Source organism: Solea senegalensis, linkage group LG20 (genome assembly GCF_019176455.1).
Source record: "Solea senegalensis isolate Sse05_10M linkage group LG20, IFAPA_SoseM_1, whole genome shotgun sequence".
Lineage (NCBI taxonomy): Eukaryota > Metazoa > Chordata > Actinopteri > Pleuronectiformes > Soleidae > Solea > Solea senegalensis.
This window is the reverse complement of record NC_058039.1, coordinates 18579486-18599268: the sequence shown is the minus strand read 5'-3', so window position 1 is coordinate 18599268 and position 19783 is coordinate 18579486. Positions and strand designations below refer to the sequence as shown.

The following is a 19783-nucleotide window of genomic DNA, read 5'->3' as shown; positions in this document are numbered from 1 at the left end:
ACAGACTTTTCCAACAGGAAACTGAAGCTTGTAAATCACTCACTCTCCCACACCAAAGCCCAGAGAGAAAATCAGTGATTTTAACATCACACACACAGGAGTTGTTGATCCACTGCTGCCTCCATCACTGAGTTCTAATGTCTGATTTTGTCACTTTGGCTTTGAAAAGCCTTTGTTTTGACTTACATCAGTGACACAAAGTGACCACACGAGGCAGCAGAGGACCAGCAGCTCCTGTGTCCTCGTGAGCTATAATCACTGATTTTCTCTATGAGGTTTGGTGTGGGAGAGTGAGTGGTTTACTAACTTCAGTTTCCTGTTGGAAAAGTCTGTCTCACAGTGAGATAAAGACGTGATCGTGTTCTTAAGATAACCTAGACTTAAGGTGATTAAGGTTTCCTCACAGTCACACTTGAAACACCTGAACTACTCCTTTAAAAACATTAAATAAAATCAATGCAATAAAACACGAACACCACGGTCACACAGTATTTGCAAATACCTCCGAGTGCAGCAGAGGTGTGTGTGTGTGTGTGTGTGTGGGGGGGTTATTGGAGGAGGAGGTTTCTCAATGACAGTTTACCTGAGGTGAAGGTGAGACGCTCTGACGTTCCAGTCCGATAATCTGAGAGCGTGTGTGTGACGCAGCACTCGGAGTTCATTTGAAAAACTCGCGATCTGGACAAAAGCAAAAAAAAAGAAGAAAGTGCATGCTTTTCAACAGTGGCCCCGCCCCCACAGCGTAACTCAGTATACAAAGTAATAATATAACTCATTTCTTTTTATAATAAGAGAGAAAATATAAAATAAAGTGGTGATGTATTTGTATGAATGTATGTACGTATGTTTGTTTGTGTGAATGTCGCTTTGTCCGTGTGTAAAATATAAATAATCTGGGAAATACTAACTGTTTCCTCTGGTGATGTTCTGTCCCACAGGCTCCGCCTACAAGATTCATTTACAGTGCAGTCGCATTAAACACGACATAGTCATTTTTGAACGCTCTATCAGATTAGCCTAATCTAATCTTAACTCAAGAGTTTGAACCTCATGTTTTGTGTTGGATTAAGTTAATCTAATCAGTAAACCTATATCATCTGAATATTCCATGGGATTATTTGTGTGAATCCAGGATGAACCTTCAAACTAGTCTAATCTAATTTTAACTCAGAGTTTGAACCTCAGGTCTTTATGTTGGATTAATCTAATCTGGTCTAATCTCACAGAAGACAGGAGTAGATGTGAGTTTAATTTACTTTGAAGCATTTTTGAGTGAGGATATTTTTGTGGAGTAGATAAAAATAATCCAACACAAAATTCTAGTCTAATCCCATACATAGATGGGATTACTCTGGGTGACACAGATCTTCGATCATTCTTTAAAATGTTCATGTTTGAACTTTATATCTTTGCTTTAGATTCTTCTAATCTAGTCTGATCTAATTTTAACTCAGAGTTTGAATTTCAGGTCTTTGTGTTGGATTAATCTAAGACTGGAGTTTTTTTGAGTGAGAATATTTCAATCTTTTTACATAAATGTAATCTAATCTAATCACATGAGTAGATTGGATATTCTTGTCACCCCAAGGAAATTTGGGATTACCTTGGGTGACACAAACCTTTACACTTTACATCTTTGCCTTGGATTAATCTGATCTAATCTGGAGACATACTGTACGTAGATGTTTTGGTAATCCCCATGAGATGAACCTGCAACAAAGAGACGTAGTTTTAATCTTAATTTGAGTTTCCTCTCTGTCTCGAGTTTATCCAAACAGGCTGAACACATATTTACGTAAACAAAGTTCAAATCAACTGTTGACTAAATAAAACTTTATTTTCCTACAGTCTTCAGGTTTATACAGATTTTGCTGCAACATTTGTGTCGACTAAAAGATTAAATAAATAAAAACAAACAAACTTTAAGAAACAGACATCATAATTCAAAGAAAAGAAGAAAAAAAGCTTCCCATTTAATCTGCAGCTTTAAAGACTTTAAACAGCACCTGAGATTAAGGAGTGGTGAAGGTCAAAAGATCAAGAAAGGTCTTTTTTTTTATTATTTAACACTTAAAGAAAATCACAAAGAAACTTTAAGAAGGTTTAACGAGCGTTAAACAAATCTGACATCTGAATATTCCCACGGGATTATCTGTGTTTGTTAACGTCACCCCTGTCATGTTTATTACTGGGTGGCGTCGGTTCTCACGTCCACAGTTTGGACGAGATCGCGTCCACAGAGACGAGATCACGTCCACAGTTTGGACAGTTTAGAAGTGGTCTGTGAGGCCGAGGCCCGTCGTCCTCGGTCGACTGAGCTGCGTCATCATCTGATTAAGATCGTAAAGATTAGTCGAGTCAAAGCAAATCCTGACTACATTTAAAATCTGACTCCTTCAGTCCAGACGTTATTAATCTTTTATCTGTTGAATATTTAGAGACAATAAGAGTAAAATAACTAGGACTGCACGCAGTCGTGTGGAGACTCAACAGTCTTCACTTTTATTCCAAAATACCTGCAAAGCTACAGAATAATAATGATCACGTGTTTGTGTCTCTTGTGTCGCCAATGGCCGACATCCTGTTGAGTTGACGCCATGGTTACGGTCGACTTTTTTGTTTGTCTTGGTCGATAACATCTTCACACCAGGTTTCAGGAAATTCGGTGCAACTCAATTTTGCCTCTGTTTTCATCTTAGGGGGCGCTATAGAGCGACACACGGGTCCAGGCCAATATCACATTTTCGGCAGACCTGACCTCTGACCTCTGTGCCAAGTTTCAAGGGTTTTTATGCTCATTAACGTCCTCAAATATTACCACAAAGACACAGCTAGAAGAATAATCTGAAGGATTAACAATAGGTTTCGGCCCCTAATTCAGTTTAAATGCTAAATTTGGGTGTGTCGTCAGTCGTGAATAAATGTGATTCCTCAGTCTTTCAGTCGTCATGTAAAAATCTGCTGTAACCAGTCTTTATGCCGTGTTTCCGCCTCTCCTCAGCACGGCAGTTATTTTGTATTTCCACTAGCATAGAACCTGGTTTCTGCCACACCTACATGTGTTCAAAAAAAGAAAGAAAGTGAAGTAAAGATGCACAGAAACAGAGCAGAGGTCTGAGAAACCAGCCATGAAACCGGTCAAAGAGTTCAAAAGACCAGAGAAACAAAGTAAAAACAGAAACTGTAACAAAATATCATTATAAAAAAAATGTGCACTAAACTAAACCATGGGCTCGTCGTCGCTGTCTTCGTCCCCCTGCAGGAGTCCCTGTAGGTGCCTGAGGGAGGAGGGAGGCACTGGGGGAGGAGTGGAGGAGGGAGGGAGGGTGAGGTTACTGTTGGAGCTGCAGCTCCTGCTGTGTGAGCCACAGGTGCAGACACCGCTACCATCACTGCTCCTCTCCTCCTCCACCTCCTTGCCTACCCACACCTCTGTCTCATTCTGCTGAGGGAGGTGGAGGTGGTGGTGGTGGGGTGATGAGGAGGAAGACGAGGAGGAGGAGGAGTGGGGAGCAGTGGGAGCTGAGGGAGGGCATGCAGAGATGGTAGGGGAAGGAGGACAGGTGGTGGGGGAGGAGGTCGGAGGCTGAGAGACAGACTTGTGTTTACTGATGTCACGAAAGCTGGCGAGAGGCGGGCGGAGGCGAACGCCGGAGCGCGTGGAGCCTTCGATGGCCTTCTGGAGCTGGAGGAGGAGGAGGAGGAGGAGGAAGATAAAAGGACAGGGGAGGAGAGCCACAAGAGAAAGAAAGAAAAATGTAAAAAAGTGACAAAATTTGACAGAATCAGTAGATGTTTTAAAACGACAGAAGAGTTATGCAACATCGTGGATGTGAAGAGGAGGAGGAAGAAGAGGAAGAGGAAGAGGAAGAAGAAGACTTTAATTGAAATTGATAAGAACCATTGTCCGTCTTTCTTTAACAGCGTACCTCAACCCAAAAACAAAAATGGAAGCAGAAAACACCTCTCCCAGAGCCTCTACCCACCTGTGCAAAAACAAGTCTGCCAAACAAGGACATGAAACCACAGTGTTCTAGAGTCTCTGTCTGCCCACAAAAGGGACACCCCTCCCCAGTGCTAGGATCCAGGCGAGCTCTGTATCTGTTTGTAGCTATAGCTCCGTCTATGGCTCCACTGGAGGTCAACCATCCGTTTTTCAACAGGAGGCTTATACAGGAGCCACCAGCAGCCTTTAGGGGGAGTGTCCGCATCAAGAACCTCAGTACATTTGGATTCTCTGAGGCCTGACAGAGAACCAAAGCTCAGCACTTTCACACAGCTGGGGTACAGCTGTTTTCTCCCACAGGTGATGAAATTGCCAAGGACCGGAGTCTTCATGGAGAGAAGGAGGCCACTCTCCCACAGCAGGTTTAACGGCGAGTGATGGAAACATGTATATTGAGCCCTCACTCCCCTGCTCAACCAACCTGGACAAAGGCCACCAAAGGAGCAGACAGGGCAAGCAACACCTCCCCAATAGCCTTCCCTATCAGTATGGAGGACCTGATGTTCAGTGTTTCAGCCAGTGCCATGGGTGGTGACTTCATTAGGTGTCCTAATTTGATGACACCAGCTTTGACGAACCGAGTCCTCACAGACACTGATAAGAGCATCTCGCTGGGCAGGAAAGTGTTCTTGAACAGCCACATTCCAGGCCTAGGGTTAAGAGGCCAGATGATGTCCAAAGTCTTCCAAGCCTCCATCACTGACCTATAGAAGGAAGTAAGTCCAAGTAGGTCGCAATGGGACTCGAGTAGAAACAGATGCCTGTCCAGTCTGGGCAGGAGCTAGCCAACATTGAGAGCAGCCATACAGCAGCTTCTGAGCAGCCTGAAACCTGAAGGAATCCCCCGTTCTCTGACGTCCCCCTGGTCCCGGACAAAAATATTTACATTGTCAGCCAGCCCTGGAAGAGAGAGGCCCCCCAGCATGGACCTCAGTCTTTGGAGGAGTGGCTCGATAGCCACACTGTAGCGGTGGCCTGAATAATCCCCCTCTTAACTGGGATAGGCCGACTAAGACCTCCCCCACCTTTATTACACAACAAGCATTGTTGTATGACAGCTTCACCCATGACAGAAAGTGCTCCCCAACACCATACGCTCCAAGTGTAGAAAACAACAAACAGTGGTCTACACGATCAAAGGCCTTCTCCTGATCAATAGATACAATCATTACATTATTACATGTCATTTAGCAGTCTCTCATCAAACACAAGTTGTCCAGCATGGACCGTTCAGGGACACAGTATGACTGATCCCTTCCAATCAATAGATCGATAAAAGCCGTCAGTCTGTTTGATAAAACATAGAGAGGATCTTATAATCCGAACACAATAGTGCAACTGGTCTTCAATTACTTACAGATGTGGGATCTCCTTTCTTTGGCAGGAGGGAGATCACTGCTCGCCTGCAGAAAGCTGGTAAAGTAACTTTACTAAAAGATTCTTTAACATCCAACAGGTCAGGTCCCAACTCTGTCCAGAAATTTTTTTTAAAAGTCAACAGGTCCGTCGATCACAGGAGCCACAGGAGCCTTTCCTGTGGCCATTTCCTGTGGACACAGCAGTCGATAGTTCATCCAGACTGATGTCTGAGCTACAGTGTTCTTCTGGACTCAGCTGCGGAAGATCTTGGGTTAGCTCCGTAACAGAATCCAGATCACAGTTCTCTTTATTAAACAAGTCAGTGTAAAAATTGGCCTTTCCCAACCTCCCCCCACTGACTCGAGGGGGAAAACTCCTTCCTTGACCTTCAGTATACCCAGAACGAATTTGACTAAAAACACAGTCAGATAAAAGTTTAACATTAAAATGTCAAAAGGATTTGACATTGCCATTGGCTAATAAAACAAACTCCATGCATAGGACATGGTGATCAGTAAAACCTACTGGGAGGGTGTAGCATGTGGCAGCTCTATTAATAAAATCAAATGACAGGTAAACCCTATCCAACCTGGCTGCACTGACCACACCTCCTACAACTCTTACCCAGATGTATTGTCTGACTGACGGCTGCTTCATCCTCCATACATCTACTAAGTCCGCCTCTGCTAGAAGCTGTTTTAAAGTAGCAGCTGACTGAGGGTGCAGCTCTTGACCAGTCCTGTCTAGAAGATCTGTGCAGCAGTTCCAGTCGCCGCCCCATGACAACACACTGTCCCTGTCCACACAGACATAGGTAATTTTTTAAGATGTTAAAAACAACTGAGCGCTCTGGGCCTCGGTTTGGAATGTAGACGTTAATAAAAATAAAACAAAATTCTTGAATCTCAGCTTTAACTGTGAGGATTCTCCCCTTCACAACCTCTTAAAGGGGACATATTATGCAAAATCAAGTGTTTTTAACAGATTTACAGTTGGACAGTGTTCGGCTCCATCCTTATGTAGGACGTCTCTTCCTGTGACGGCACTCTCGCTGTTTTCTGCTCACGCTGCCATGTTGATATTGTCAGAGAACTAGTGCAGGGGAGTAATGAGGGAATCACAAACTTGAATGTATTTAGTTGAGATTTTATATGATAGACCAACAAAAAGTAGCACATAATTGTGAAGTGGAACTGTTAAACAAATATAAATCTGAAAAGTGTGGTGTGCATTTGTATTCAGCCCCTTGTACTCTGATACCCCTAAATACAATCCAGTGCAATCAATTGCCTTCAAAAGTCACCTAATTAGTAAATTGACTCCACCTGTGTGTACTCATAGTATAAATATACCTGTTCTGTGAAGGCCTCAGTGGTTTGTTAGAGAACACTAGTGAACAACAGCATCATGAAGAAGAAGGAGCTCACCAGACAGGTCAGGGATAACGTTGTGGAGAAGTTTAAAGCATTGTTAGGTTATAAAAAAATATCACAAGCTTTGAACATCTCAAGGACCACTGTTCAATCCATCATCCAAAAATGGAAAAAGTATGGCACAAGTGCAAACCTACCAAGACATGGCCGTCCACCTAAACTGACAAAGCGAGCGAGGAGAGCACTGGTCAGAGAAGCAGCCAAGAGGCCCATGGTCACTCTGGAGGAGCTGCAGAAATCCACAACTCAGGTGGGAGAATCTGTCCACAGGACAACTATAAGTGGTGCACTCCACAAATCTGGCCTTTATGGAAGAGTGGCAAGAAGAAAGCCATTGTTGAAAGAAAGGCATAAGAAGTCCCGTTTGTGGTTCCGGTGTCGAGAGGATGGCAGCCTGAACTTTTAGCTCCCCGTTTTACCAATTAACCCCCAAAAAACTTGATTTTGTTAACCCTGGTGGGTATTTCATAAAAGAATGAGGAAAGGGGTTACTACTTGAAGTGGGTTAAACATGGGTTCAACAGAAGACGACCCAGACTCGAGGCGAAGCAGCTCTCCGGATTTACACCCACGGGAGGACAATATCCCCGATGCTAGCCTCAAAAGTATCTTCAACGAAATTTGTGAGTTCAGAAGAGATAACAGGGAGCAACTCTCTGACATTAAGCAGGAGTTGAAGAGAGCGAATGACAGACTGGACGAGGTAGAAGGGAGAATAGATGAAACGGAGACCGTGCTTCTAGCAACAACAACGTTAGTACCCAAAGACATAGAGGGCACTGACATGGTTTCCTGAATAACATGTTGAAAACTTCACTCGACTTCCCACTTGACGGAGACCTCAAGATTGAACGGGCACATCGAGCTTTGGCACTGAAGCCCACCGGCCCACAGGCAAAACCTCGCTCCATAGTGGTCAGGTTCGGCAGCTGGCAGATCAAAGAAGAAGTGATAAAGAGAGTGTGGCAGAAAAAGAAGGTGCTTTACGACAATGTTCGTTTCTATGTCGACTATGACTTTCCTCCTGAAGTGTTAAAGAAACGCAGTAAATACATCAAGGCCAAAAAGGTGCTAAAGGAAAAACAAATAAAGTTTCAGACGCCCTACCCTGCAAAGATGCAGAATTTTTATGATGACGGCACCCGGTTGTTCCAGAACAACCTGTCTTTGTGTTTATCTCACAAAGACAGACTCACGACAACATCAGGCCATCATTACACTTAATACATCGTATCCAAAATAATAATATTGAAGCTTGTTTAGTTAGTCTAGACGCAGAGAAGGCCTTTGACTCGGTAAGTTGGCCTTTCCTTTATAAAGTTTTAGAAAGATTTGGCATGGACAACGTTTTTATTAGAGGGATCCGTACATTATATAACAAACCATCGGCCCGGATAAAAATAAATGGTTACCTTTCAGATACTATTAGACAAGAACGTGGTTCGAGACAGGGATGCCTGATTTCGCCCCTGCTATTTGCACTCTATATAGAGCCCCTAGCTCAGTGGATAAGACGGACTCAGAGTATTAAAGGCGCTATATGCTGACGACGTCTTGGTTTATTTAAGTGACCCTCCTAATTCACTCCCCAAATTAATAGTCTTTCTAGAAACGTTTGGTAGTTATTCAGGATATAAATTAAATATACAAAGGACACAAATTTTGACTAACAACTACCAACCCACAGAGCAATTTAGGGACAAATTCCATATTAAATGGGATCAAAATTCATTAAAACATCTAGGAATAAACCTGCCGAAAAGAATTTGAACACTGGCAGAGATAAATGATGGCCCCCTGTTAACAAAAATTAAAGAAGACATGCATAAATGGAACTCAGTTTCTTTTCTTAGTCTCAGTCACAGAATTGATTCTGTAAGAATGAATATCACACGATATCTCTTCTTATTCCAGGCACTCCCTGTAGAAATTTCCTCAAAACAATTTTCTGAACTGGACAAGATTATTTCCAGATTTATTTGGCAGGGTAAAAAAACCCAGGATTAGGTTTAAAATTTTACAACTTCCAAAGAAGCAAAAGGGGATAGCACTACCTAATTTTAGGGATTATTTTTATGCAGCTCAGATTAAACCCCTGATTAATTGTAACCCATCCTTTCGAGCCAGATGGAAAGATATCGAACTCTCCACTCTGATTGACGCCCAAATACAATATTATAGACAAGGCACTGAACCCATGGATCAAAGCACAGCTAAAAATCTGGAATATGATAAAAGACGAGTATAAATTAAGTAATAAATTACAGATAATCCAATGGTGTGCCTATGATCCGGAATTTAGGCCTAACACAATAGATAAGGGATTTAAATCATGGATTTTGAAAGGAATAACGACTTACTACTCTCTCACAGAAAAGGGACAATTTAAAAACTTTGAAAAGATTGTAACCTTGAAAGGACAGATCTTTTTAGATTCCTCCAAGTACGTAACTGCTTTGAACATATCAGAAAGGACCCGATATCGATCATTTTTATTGATGCTTACCAAAGTAAATCGAATAAGGCTGTCATCTCTAGAATTTATAAGGGTCTACTGTCTAAAAAAACACACAGTACAGGAAGGAAAAATGGGAGAGAGGGGGTAATCTAACAATATCTGAGGAGGATTGCCAATCCCAGTGGAAATGTACCAGCTCTCATGTATGGCGGGAGTTTGGCTGGAAGTGTTTGATCCACTTTTTTATGACACCATTATTAGGCAGCATGTTTAATACTAATCTACCAACGCACTTTTCTGCATTATTTTTAGGAAATAGGATTCACAGGTCAGGCAAGCTGATGGCGAAAATGATGAATATTTATTTCGTATTTTGATAAGCGCTGGTAAAAAAGCACTGACACGGCGTTGGCTTCTCCCTGATCCGCCCACAGTGCAGGAGTGGATAAGTATAGTAAGCGACATTTACCTCATGGAACAGATTACCATCTCCATTCGCCTACAGAAAAACATATTTATCGAATTGTGGGCCAAATGGGTAAGATATGTTAGTTTTGAACAGACAGAAGTATTGAATGGATGATCCTGTAATGCTATTTTTGTGCTTTATTTTTGAATGTTTTATTTGGCCTAACGACTAGTGTGTATTGTTTTATTGGTGGACATTTCTTTATTTGCTCTTTCATATACGTCTATCTTTCCCAATTTGTTTGAGTTCTCAAGTATACTTTCGTTTGACTTTCTATGTTTTGTTTCTTGTTTTGTACACAAAGATTTCAATTGTGAGTGGCGGAAATATACCATTGTATGTTATTTGAAACTAAAGTAATTGCTGTATTGTAATGCTATAATACATATATAATATAATGCTCTCACAAAACAAAAATAAAAAATGTAAAAAAAAAAAACTTTTGCCACAAGCCATGTAGGGGACACCGCAAACATGTGGAAGAAGGTGCTTTGGTCAGATGAGACCTAAATGCAAAGCGCTATGTGTGGCTGCTCATCACCCTGAACACACCATCCCCACTGTGAAACACGGTGGTGGCAACATCATGCTGTGGGGATGCTTTTCTTCAGCAGGGACAGGGAAGCTGGTCAGAGTTGATGGGAAAATGGATGGAGCTAAATACAGGGCAATCCTGGAAGAAAACCTGTTGGAGGATGCAAAAGACTTGAGACTGAGAAGGAGATTCATCTTCTAGCAAGACAATGACCCTAAACATAAAGCCAGAGCTACAATGGAATGGTTAAGATGAAAGAATATTCATGTGTTAAACTGGCCCAGTCAAAGTCCAGACTTAAATCCCATTGAGCATCTGTAGCAGGACTTAAGAATTACTGTTCACAAATACTCTCCATCCTATCTGGCTGAGCTTGAGCTATTTGGCAAAGAAGAATGGGCAAACATTTTAGTGTCGAGGTGTGCAAGGCTGGTAGAGACATAGCTCAAAAGACAGCGAAAGGTGGCTCTACAAAGTATTGATGCAGGGGGGGCTAAATACACATTTTTCAGATTTTTATTTGCTTAAAATTTTAAAAACTATGTATCATTTCCGTTCCACAATTCCGTTTCACAATTATGTGCTACTTTGTGTTAATCGATCACATAAAATCTCAATTAAAAATATTCAAGTTAAGTTGTTGTGGCAAAATGTGAAAAATTTCAAGGGGTATGACTACTTTTTCACGGCACTGTATATACATATGAGTTTTTAGCTCTCCTTGCTACTCTCTTCTCACAACCACACACCACGTGAAGAAGAAGAGGAGAAAGAAGAAGAAGAGGAAGAGGAAGAAGAAGAGGAAGAGGAAGATGTGTTTGAACTTCTCCTTAATGTACGTCATGGTTGACAGTGAATTAATGCTGTTAGTGTATTTGTATAAAGTCAGATAAACTATGATATCCGTCCCTGAAAGAGAAATAAAGCATAAACTCAACAGGTTTTTGAGTGTAAATAAATCAGGATTAAAATGTTGTGGATCAATATTAACGTCATTAAATGCACTTGTTAGTTAGCGTTGTGGTCTTGGACGACCTTGACTGGATCGAGGTTCTTACCTCCTTCAGCGCCACCACGCCCACCAGTTTACCGATGCTGGTCACGTACGCGTGACTGAGGCCCAGCAGAGAGAAGAGGGTGTGAGTCTGCAGAGAGAAGGTCACGCGTCAAATTACCACAAAACAAGCGCTCCTCCTCCACCCTGCAGCAGCCGTCTGTGACTTGAAGACAATTTCCAGAGCCCCCGCGTCAGCATCAGAGGCAGAAGAAAAAGTCCTGAGGTCGCAGTTTACAGTGTGTGTGTGTGTGTGTGTGTGTGTGTGTAAGTCGTCGTTGTTTTTTTACATGAATAAGCAGAAAGTTGTAGATATTATCAAGAGAACAGATTAAATAACCAGACCTTTCAGGGTGTTTTTACGACAATCAGCAAATATTTGCAAATCCTGTGAGAGGTTTTGAACTCTCTGATGATTGATTGTGATTGTATGGCTGTAGAATCGTCACAAAAATGTTCAGTGAGTGACTTCTTTCTGCTCCTTTTTCACTTTTCCACATTTTAGTTTAGGAATCACAGTGCTGAGGACTTCTCTGCTTTCCAGTATTCATCCATCTTCTACCTCTTCATCCTGCACATGAGGGTCACGTGGGGGTCACACCGTGGACAGATCACCACGGTCCATAGTTTTTAAATTTTCTCCCTGTGTGTGTGCGCTGGTTTCCTCCCACAGTCCGAACACATGTAAAGGTTAAAGGTTAACTGGACCCGTGTCTCCTGGCACATGGTATTTGGTATTGCTTTTATTAACTGGGTTGGATTATTATATTATGATCCCAAGGCATCTGTAGTAACAAATGGCAGGAGGTCTCCCCCTTTCCAGCTTCATAGAGGGACAAGGCAGGGTTGCCCCCTTGTCCCCCTTAATATTTGCTCTGGTTCTTGAACCGTTAGCAATTGCTATTAGGCAAAATAATAATATAATGGGTATTAAGGAGCACAAACTGCTTCTGCATGCGGACGATATTTTGTTACTGTGCAGGCGCCCATCAGCAACTATGCCTCACATCCTCAGTCTGAGCGACTCATTATCAGGTGTTTCTGGTTATAAAATAAACTGGTCAAGGTCTGAAGCGATGCCTCTATCGAGAGTCTGTCCACCTAGCATCAGACAGGGATGGACTTGGCCTCCCCCACATGGCCTGGTATCATTATGCTTTCTGTCTCAAACAATTGTCAAATTATACATGACAGCTGACCAAGCCTGTGTGGGTAACTATAGAGAAGGAACTCACATACCCCTACCCGACCCAGGCCTTTGTTACTCAAACTAGCAGTGTGATGCCCTATGATAACCCAATCCTCACCTTCTCACAAGAGACATGGCAAACCTTGCATAAAATCATGGGCTTAAATTCTAATTTTACAAACACAACATCTTTGTGGCACAATAAAAGCCTCAGTTTAGGTAAAAAACACTTTTCGTGGGCTGGTTGGGTTCAGTTGGGAATTGTTTGTATTGGGGATTTATTTGATAGAGACCAGTTTCTTTCTTTCTCAAACATGGATTTCTGGAAATATCTTCAGTTACGGAGTTGTATCTTGTCACACCTTAAAAAATGACAGCTTACATTTAGAACTGAAATACGAACCAGACCGGGGAAGAGTAATCTGGTGAAACGTGGGCGCAGATTATTGGATCATGGTTTAAAGTATCGAGGGAAATGCAGACCCGTTGATTAGCTATAAAATGATCAATAGAACTTATTGGACTCCATGTAAAACGGCACAGTTAGGACTTAGAAATGCAGACTTGTGTTGGAGATGTGACGCTTCTTGTGGTACTTGAGTTCATATGTTGTATTCATGCCCCAGGATAAACTTACTATGGTGTAAGATTATCTCCTTCATTAACACTGTGATGTCCTCTACTCTGCTACAACAACCGCTGCTTTGTCTATTCGGTGTTGGACTGAAGGGAAGTGGACTAACTGTCCACCAGATAGTAAGGTGTAGAACAGCACTTATTACAGGATGCAGGACAGTGTTGCGGCACTGTAAAACAAAAGAAGTTATACAGGTGAAGGAATGGTTTGATGAGATGGTTGCTTCCTACAAACGACTTGGTTGTAGGTTGCAAGATAAGGAAGAGTTATATATGAAAATATGGGGCCCTTATACTGCAGCATCTTGATACATTGTAGGGTTGCACCCTTCTGGTGTCACCAGTCTTACTCTATATGCATTTGTATAGGTGTAAGTTTAGGTTTAGTTTTTTTTGGTTTAGGTTTTCTTCTTGTTGAAAACTAATAAAAAGTGAATTACAAAACCCACATACCAAATTTCCCAAAACTTGGTATGAAGACGTTATCGACCGAGACAAACAAAAAAGTTGAACGTAACCATGGCGTCAACTCAACAGGAAGTCGGACATTTTGGCGATTTGAACCCTGTGTAAATGAGTCAACGAGCGTTTGTCGACATAAAACACACGAGTGATGGAATAAAAGTCTGACTGTTGCGTGAGGACATGAGGGTCATATCATGACTGCATGAAGTCTTAGTTTAAATGTAGAGTTTTGTAAACTCAAACTTGTATAAATAAAGTTTGCTCTCACAGTTTTCACTGAATATAAATGAACTGTGACTCTGCATATTTCAGTGTTTAAAAAAGAAGCGGTGTCTCATATCGACTGTTACATAAATAAATGGACGAAGACGGCGACTCCCACACATGAACAACCTGCTGCTGCTGGCGACAGATGAATGAAATGTCGCTGCATAAACGTCGAGTGAATAAATCCCTGAGCTCGTCCTCGCTGGACCACACGTTACTGTGAAATAACTGTGACCTCTGTGACCCGTGTGATCTCTGTGACCCGTGTGACCTCTGTGATCTCTGTGATCTCTGTGACCCTTGTGACCCAGGTGACCTGTGATCTCTGTGACCCCAGGACTCCTGTGACCTGCAGTGATCTCAGGTGATCTCTGTGATCTCTGTGAAGACCTGTGTGACCTCTGTGACCTGCAGATCTCTGTGACTAGTGACCCGGTGTGACCTCAGACCGTGTGATCTCTGTGATTGACCTCTCTGTGACCGAGTGTTCTCTCTGTGACCTCTGTGACCTGTGTGACCTCTGTGACCGTGTGTTCTCTGTGATCTCTCAGGACCCTGATCTCTGTGGTGACCCTGTGTGAGATCTCTGTGACCTCTGTGACCCGTGTGATCTCTGTGACCTCTGTGACCCGTGTGATCTCTGTGATCTCTGTGACCCGTGTGACCTCTGCCTGTCACGTACCTTGTGTAACGACGTCCTCTCCACCAGCTGGAAAGGTGAAGGGTCGACTCGTATCTCGTCGATCTCCATCGGCTTGTCCATCTCACCCTCTTCCCACGCTTGGATCTGTGATGGCCAATGAGAGACAAGGTCACAGAGGTCAAGTGCATTGAAATGAAGCTGATTCTGACGCAGATTCTTTGTGTGTTTTAACCTTTAAAGGTCCAGTCTGTGACATTTTACACAGACTAAAGTGTTCATAAGTGCGTTTGAACGAGAGCTCACACTTATGAACCAAATAAAGTTCACAAAACAAACTCAATCATTAATAACATGTAGATCATTGTCATTTAAACACCAGACAAAGTCATTCATAATTTAATGGAACTTAATGTTTTATTGTTATTATAAAAATGAGGAGGCGGCCGCACTTGATGTCAGGCTGCATGAAGTCCACTGGCAGGCCACGTGTGGCCCACAGGCCGCATGTTTGAGGCCCCTGTATTAGAGGTGGAGCAATAATTGCCAGTTTTGGCCAGTAATATTTATTTAGTCAGTAGATAATTATGTAAATGACACGTTTTTGTCACAAAATGCTTTTTTTCATTCAAAAGTAATTTCATCTTTTTTTTATAATACATTAGTTCCAATGATATTTTTATTGAAAATGACATTTATAATTGACATAAAACGTTATCGGCCGTAGGATAATAAATATCAGTTAACCTCTACTTTATATCATCACTCTAAACTTAAGAAATATGCTGATTATTTTTATATTCCAGAGTTTACTTTATCAACCATTTTTATGATTTTATTAGATTTTTTCTATCATCATCATCACTTTACCTCTTCTGGTGTCATTGTGTCCAACAGTGGAGAAGGACAGGGCTCCTGCAGACAGACATGAGACACACGTTCATTATCTTCATTATCTGTATAAACGTCCTGTTTTTGTATAAAAATAAAGGTCTTTTAACATAAATACATATATATATATATATATATATATAAACAGTTGTGTTTGCTTCACAGCAGACTTCTCTAATGACATGCTGCTGTTGTTGTTGCATTAATTCATTACACACAATTAACACACACACACACACACACACTTAAGGTCAGTGTGTGTGTTTCAGCAGGTGTGTGTGTTAATTGTGTGTAACACACACCTGATTCACAGCCAGATTCCAGTTGTGGATGAATTTGAAATCTCCCTGTGCGTGTGCGTGTGCGTGTGTGTGTGCGTGTGTGTGTGCGTGACATTCATGGCTGGAAAAACAATAACCAGGACTGAATCCAGAAACACAACAGAGACTCAGAGTCATCAGCAGCAGCAGCAACTGTGGGCTCATTGTCCATGTTTTTATTTCATTATTTTTGAATGTATTTTTGGTCCATGTGCCGTGAGCTGAAAAATAAACTCCGCCTCCACATTTTTCTACATTTACATACGAGGCGAGGCTGAAAGAGAGAGACGTGACTGTGGGGAGTTAGAGGACGAGGTCGATGAGCAGAAAACACAGCTGAATAATTACACAATAATAACATAAAAAAACCAACAACTACTGATGTGTGGTGCTACTTTGACACCATCCAACTACTCTAATCATCAGTCATAGCAAGTTTGGTTGAGATCGGACCATCGATCGCACATTTACAAGTGTTTCACACTTTTTGCTGAGTCATCAGAATTAGGCACAACTCTAACGCCCCCTAGCGGCTGAAACCGTATAACATTAAGTGAAGCATTTGATAAATATTGATCCCCATCTTGTCTTGAGTGACCTCACCAACTTTGAAGTTGTTAGCATTAAATCTCTGGGAGGAATTCACTCAAATCCACAACATTGGCTCAAAATGGCTGTTTGATCCAAAATGGCTGCCTTCCTGAAGGGTTTAGGTCCAACAGACTTTTCTCTGTCTTATCTTGATGAACATGTGTGTCAGGGAAATTTGAAATGTTGGAGGGGGCGCTGTGGAGGCATTCATTTTGACTCGTCAACAACTGCTGTCCAATTTTGATTATTTTTGCAAACATTTGACTTAGCAGCGTTGCCGTGGTAACATCGTTTTTATGGAAATCACGATATTCACTAGCGATACTCTACAGTGGGATTTTTATTGATTTTATTCTCCAATTCTGATTCTGTGAGAGCAGTGCACCAAACTGTACTACATGTTTTTCAAGGTTAAATATATCGACGTGTTTGGTTCTGTGCTGCCAAAAAATGACTCCGCATTTCTGTTGTTCTGCTCATGACACACACACACACACAGACAGACACACACACACACACACCTGGGACTGTCCGTCTGTCTGTCTGTTTGCAGAGGTGAAGAGATTCCTGAGCGACTTCCCCACAGACTGCAGAGGACCTATATCTGTGACACAAGCACAGAAGATGTCACTAAAATAACACAGACCTTTCTCTAATCTGGATTACTGTCATTCCCTGTGTTGTCTTAGACCAACTAAACGTTTGTTTTTTAAATGTTTTTCCTCACAAGCACCAGTAAAGCAGTAAAGCTGTGAAGGAGAACGTGGCGAGCTCCTGACACCATCTGGACTCTGACTAAACGCTGAGTCACTGCAGCCAGAAGCAGCAGGATACAGAAGTCATAATATTAATAAAAAAAAACAATAAAAAGTGACCGCATGCTCCCCGGCCAGCGTTAACGTGACCAAGGACCCGGAAGGATTTAAATCTGCAGTGTAACAGAGCTGAGGAGCCAACAATCACAAACTGTTAGCGTCAGTGTCTCTGCCATAAAGTGGTCGTCATGGAGACAACACAGACAAAGAAAAGTGATTTGTCGATCAGTTCATAAAATGTCAGGAAATATTGATCAGTGGCTGTCAAACGTGGAAATGATGATGTTCTCCAATGTACTGAACTGAAAATGATTTCTTTGTTACATGGAGCAAAGAAACCAGGAAATATTCACGTTTAAATCAAATCTACATTTCTGTAAGTGTGGCTGATACGGCCTAGAAATAATCTGTGTATAATCTGACACACAGAGGACTCATGAAAGGTTTGAGAGTGAAAACACACTGTAAAATATACTGTAAAACACAGCGGAAAAACACACTGTAAAATACACTGTAAACCCTGTACAACACGCTGTAAAATACACTGTAAAATACACTGTAAAACATGCTGTAAATTACACTGAAAAACACTGTAAAATACACTGTAAAAATATACTGTAAAATACACCGTAAACACGCTGTAAAATACGCTGTAAAACACGCTGAAAAACACACTGTTAAAAATACACTGTAAAACATACTGGACAAACACACTGTAAAATATACTGTTAAATTCACTGTGAAATAATCTGAAAATCACCATACACTATAAAAACATTGTAAAATAAAATATAATCTACTGTTTGATCTTAAAATATTTATTATTTCTATGCCACTGTTTGCCATTGAAAGAAAAGGTCTACAGTGAGAACGTGTGTGTGTGTGTGTGTGTGTGGGTGGGTAGTGGTCTGAGCTCACCTGGATCTGGATTGTTGTGGTCTGATGAGGACTCCTGAGGTTTAGGAGGAGGCAGCGGGCCGTTCCTCTCCTCCACCACTGGACTGTTCTGCAGACAAAGACCTCATGTTTAACTACGTGAACATTAAAAGCCATAAAAACACACATTGAACATTTAAAAACGGCATTAAACAAAAACAATCAAAGAAAATAAAGCGAATAAAGTTCAAACTTATTAAAGCTGAGGCAGACGGGAAAAGTCACAGCAGCAACAATGACGGTGGCCACTAGTGGAAAAACATAAAAGTGCAGTCAAACACATTATCCTAGGCTAAATGAAGTTAAAAACACAAACACACTCAGTGGGTGTTTAAAAGTCTCACCTTGTCTTCGTCGTCTTCGTCCTCCTCGTCCACGAAGGCGAAAGACTCCCAGCTGTGTTTCTGGTTCTGCTCCTGAGTCCACAACACACACACACACACACACACACACACACACACAGCTTTATTTACACTCTTCACCCTCAACGTCCAACACAAGAATCAAAGCCAACTGTAGATGAGTTCAAAAGACTTAAAGATTATTGCTTATAATTCAGAAATCCATGAATGAAATCTGATTTTTCATCTTTAACTCCGTCACCTGCATGAGGAGCCTCCTCTCTGGTGACAACCACCAATCACAGAGAGCCAGGAGCTCCAGGCTGTCGACGCTGCCCAGCAGGATCATGGACTCTGGAGGCAAAACATCATTTAAAGTCATAATAACAATGAAGACACACACAGGAAACATTTTCTACCTTTAGAGTCGACCAGTGGGATTGATTTGAGCGAGGACGAGTCCAGCAGGAGTTTAACTTCCTTGTACGTCGACTGAGACGATATGAATTTCACGTCCCTCACCATGATGTCGCCTACAAAGATGTTGTACTGACTGTGTGAGGGGGAATAAAAGGGTAAAAATCACTCTCAAACAACATCAATCCTTGAAAAATGCAAGCACAGGAAGCACAGGAAGCACAGGAAGCACACCGCTTCAGTGAGTGTGAAACCCTCTCACACCTCATGTGTCCAAAGCCGAGTTCGGGCAGATACGGCAGCTTCTTGACCTGGATGATGGAGTCATAGAGAGACGGCTGCAGGCCCTGCGCCACCATGTTGGCCAGGATTACTGCCACCATCATGGGCAGGATGTGGGAGATCTGACCCGTCAGCTCAAAGCAAATAACCGCAGTGGACACCGTGTGAGTCACAGCGCCCGTCAGCGCCGCCGCCCCTGTCAGGGATTAGATGATGATGAGCGGAGGAACGACAGAGGACAAATCACTGATTTTCTCTATGAGGTTTGGTGTGTGAGAGTGAGTGTGTGTGTTTGTGTGTGGGAGAGTGAGTGTGTGTGTGTGTGTGTGTGTGTGTGTGTGTGTGTGTGTGTGTGTGTTTTACAAACTTCAGTTTCCTGTTGTAAAGTCAGTCTCACAGTGAGATAAAGACGTGAACGTGTTCTTAAGCTGACGTAGATTTTCTGAGGCGAGTCTTGATTTAAAGGGGACATATTATGCAAAATGAACTTTTTAACCATTTTAATACTTAGATTTGGGACTCTGGAGGCCCTACCAGTCGCCAAAGTGTGGAAAAAGAATACTCAGTCATGTTTTCGTGGTCCCCCTTAGTGTAAGTATAGGAGATAAAACACTCCATGTTGAATTCCCTGCACTTATGACGGCAGCATGCGCATTTCACCTCGAATGTTACCGCCCCA

The 19783-nt window shown here is 42.0% G+C and overlaps 1 protein-coding gene across 1 annotated transcript in view; it reads right to left on the bottom strand.

Annotated features, from left to right (window-relative positions):
- Positions 1 to 2721: 2721 nt before the first annotated feature.
- LOC122786649 (chloride channel protein 1-like) overlaps positions 2722 to 19783 on the bottom strand; it is a 35086-nt gene continuing 18024 nt past the window's right edge. Inside the window, exons 15-24 of the mRNA XM_044053098.1 lie at positions 19087 to 19300; positions 18825 to 18958; positions 18668 to 18759; positions 18409 to 18480; positions 18047 to 18134; positions 16835 to 16917; positions 15382 to 15426; positions 14554 to 14658; positions 11319 to 11405; positions 2722 to 3685 (exon numbers count right to left, since the gene is read on the bottom strand). Of these exons, the coding sequence (XP_043909033.1) occupies positions 3221 to 3685; positions 11319 to 11405; positions 14554 to 14658; positions 15382 to 15426; positions 16835 to 16917; positions 18047 to 18134; positions 18409 to 18480; positions 18668 to 18759; positions 18825 to 18958; positions 19087 to 19300 (1385 nt within the window). The 3' untranslated portion in view covers positions 2722 to 3220. The remainder of the gene's footprint in view (positions 3686 to 11318; positions 11406 to 14553; positions 14659 to 15381; positions 15427 to 16834; positions 16918 to 18046; positions 18135 to 18408; positions 18481 to 18667; positions 18760 to 18824; positions 18959 to 19086; positions 19301 to 19783) is intronic.